The sequence below is a fragment of the Eimeria mitis genome, genomic scaffold, assembly GCF_000499745.2.
Source record: "Eimeria mitis Houghton genomic scaffold, Emh_scaff1929, whole genome shotgun sequence".
Classification (NCBI taxonomy): domain Eukaryota; phylum Apicomplexa; class Conoidasida; order Eucoccidiorida; family Eimeriidae; genus Eimeria; species Eimeria mitis.
Window position 1 is genome coordinate 5,044 of NW_013570251.1, and position 706 is coordinate 5,749.

The following is a 706-nucleotide window of genomic DNA, read 5'->3' on the forward strand; positions in this document are numbered from 1 at the left end:
ACTGAATGAAGATATCAACAAATCCTTGAAATGAGGTATTCTATGCAACAGCAACAAAGTTTCGCCGTTTTCTTCGCAATTAGGACACAAAGAAGTCACCTTTGTTACAGAATCTAATAAAGGATCAGCTTCATCTGTTTGTGTTTGAGGGGCCCCTGGGGGGCCCCCAGCCTCTGCATCCTGCGACATCTTATGGGGAAATAAAGCGAAATTCAGGAAAAATAAACAAAAAAACTAAAAATATACACGGAAAAATATGAATCAATAACCACCGATCAAAACATTGTACCACTCTGATCTTGTTCTGCTCTGGTGAGGGCCCCGGGGCCCCCCACAGCATCGCCGTTCAAGTTTGCTTTCTGGCTGCAGGAAACCAAAGAAAAAGTGCATTGATTGAGAGTATATTTGAAATAATTAAACAAAAAAACAATAAAAATAAATACCAGAGTAAGTTTGTTTATTTAAACGCGAACGAAAGTTTTCTATTGATGCTTTAATATGCATCATTCTGTGTGTTGTTTGTTGAACCACCCTGAGCACTGGCCGCAATACATTTCTTTCTTTTTTCAGCCTTCCAATTATATTTCTTTTCTTTTAAAAAATTAAAATTTAAAAAATGCAAATTAAAAAACACATTTTGGCCGTCGTTTCGGTTTCAATACAACATGAAGCGTGTAGTATACATATACCTTCTGCATTGCGGGTG

At 37.3% G+C, this 706-nt stretch overlaps 1 protein-coding gene across 1 annotated transcript in view; it reads right to left on the minus strand.

Annotated features, from left to right (window-relative positions):
- The window catches only part of EMH_0046050 (zinc-finger protein ZPR1, putative), a gene marked incomplete at both ends in the record, with an annotated part of 3,056 nt that extends 2,867 nt beyond the window's left edge, over nucleotides 1-189 (minus strand). The window contains one exon of the mRNA XM_013496127.1: nucleotides 100-189. Coding sequence (XP_013351581.1) covers nucleotides 100-189 — 90 coding nt within the window. The remainder of the gene's footprint in view (nucleotides 1-99) is intronic.
- Nucleotides 190-706: the final 517 nt, after the last annotated feature.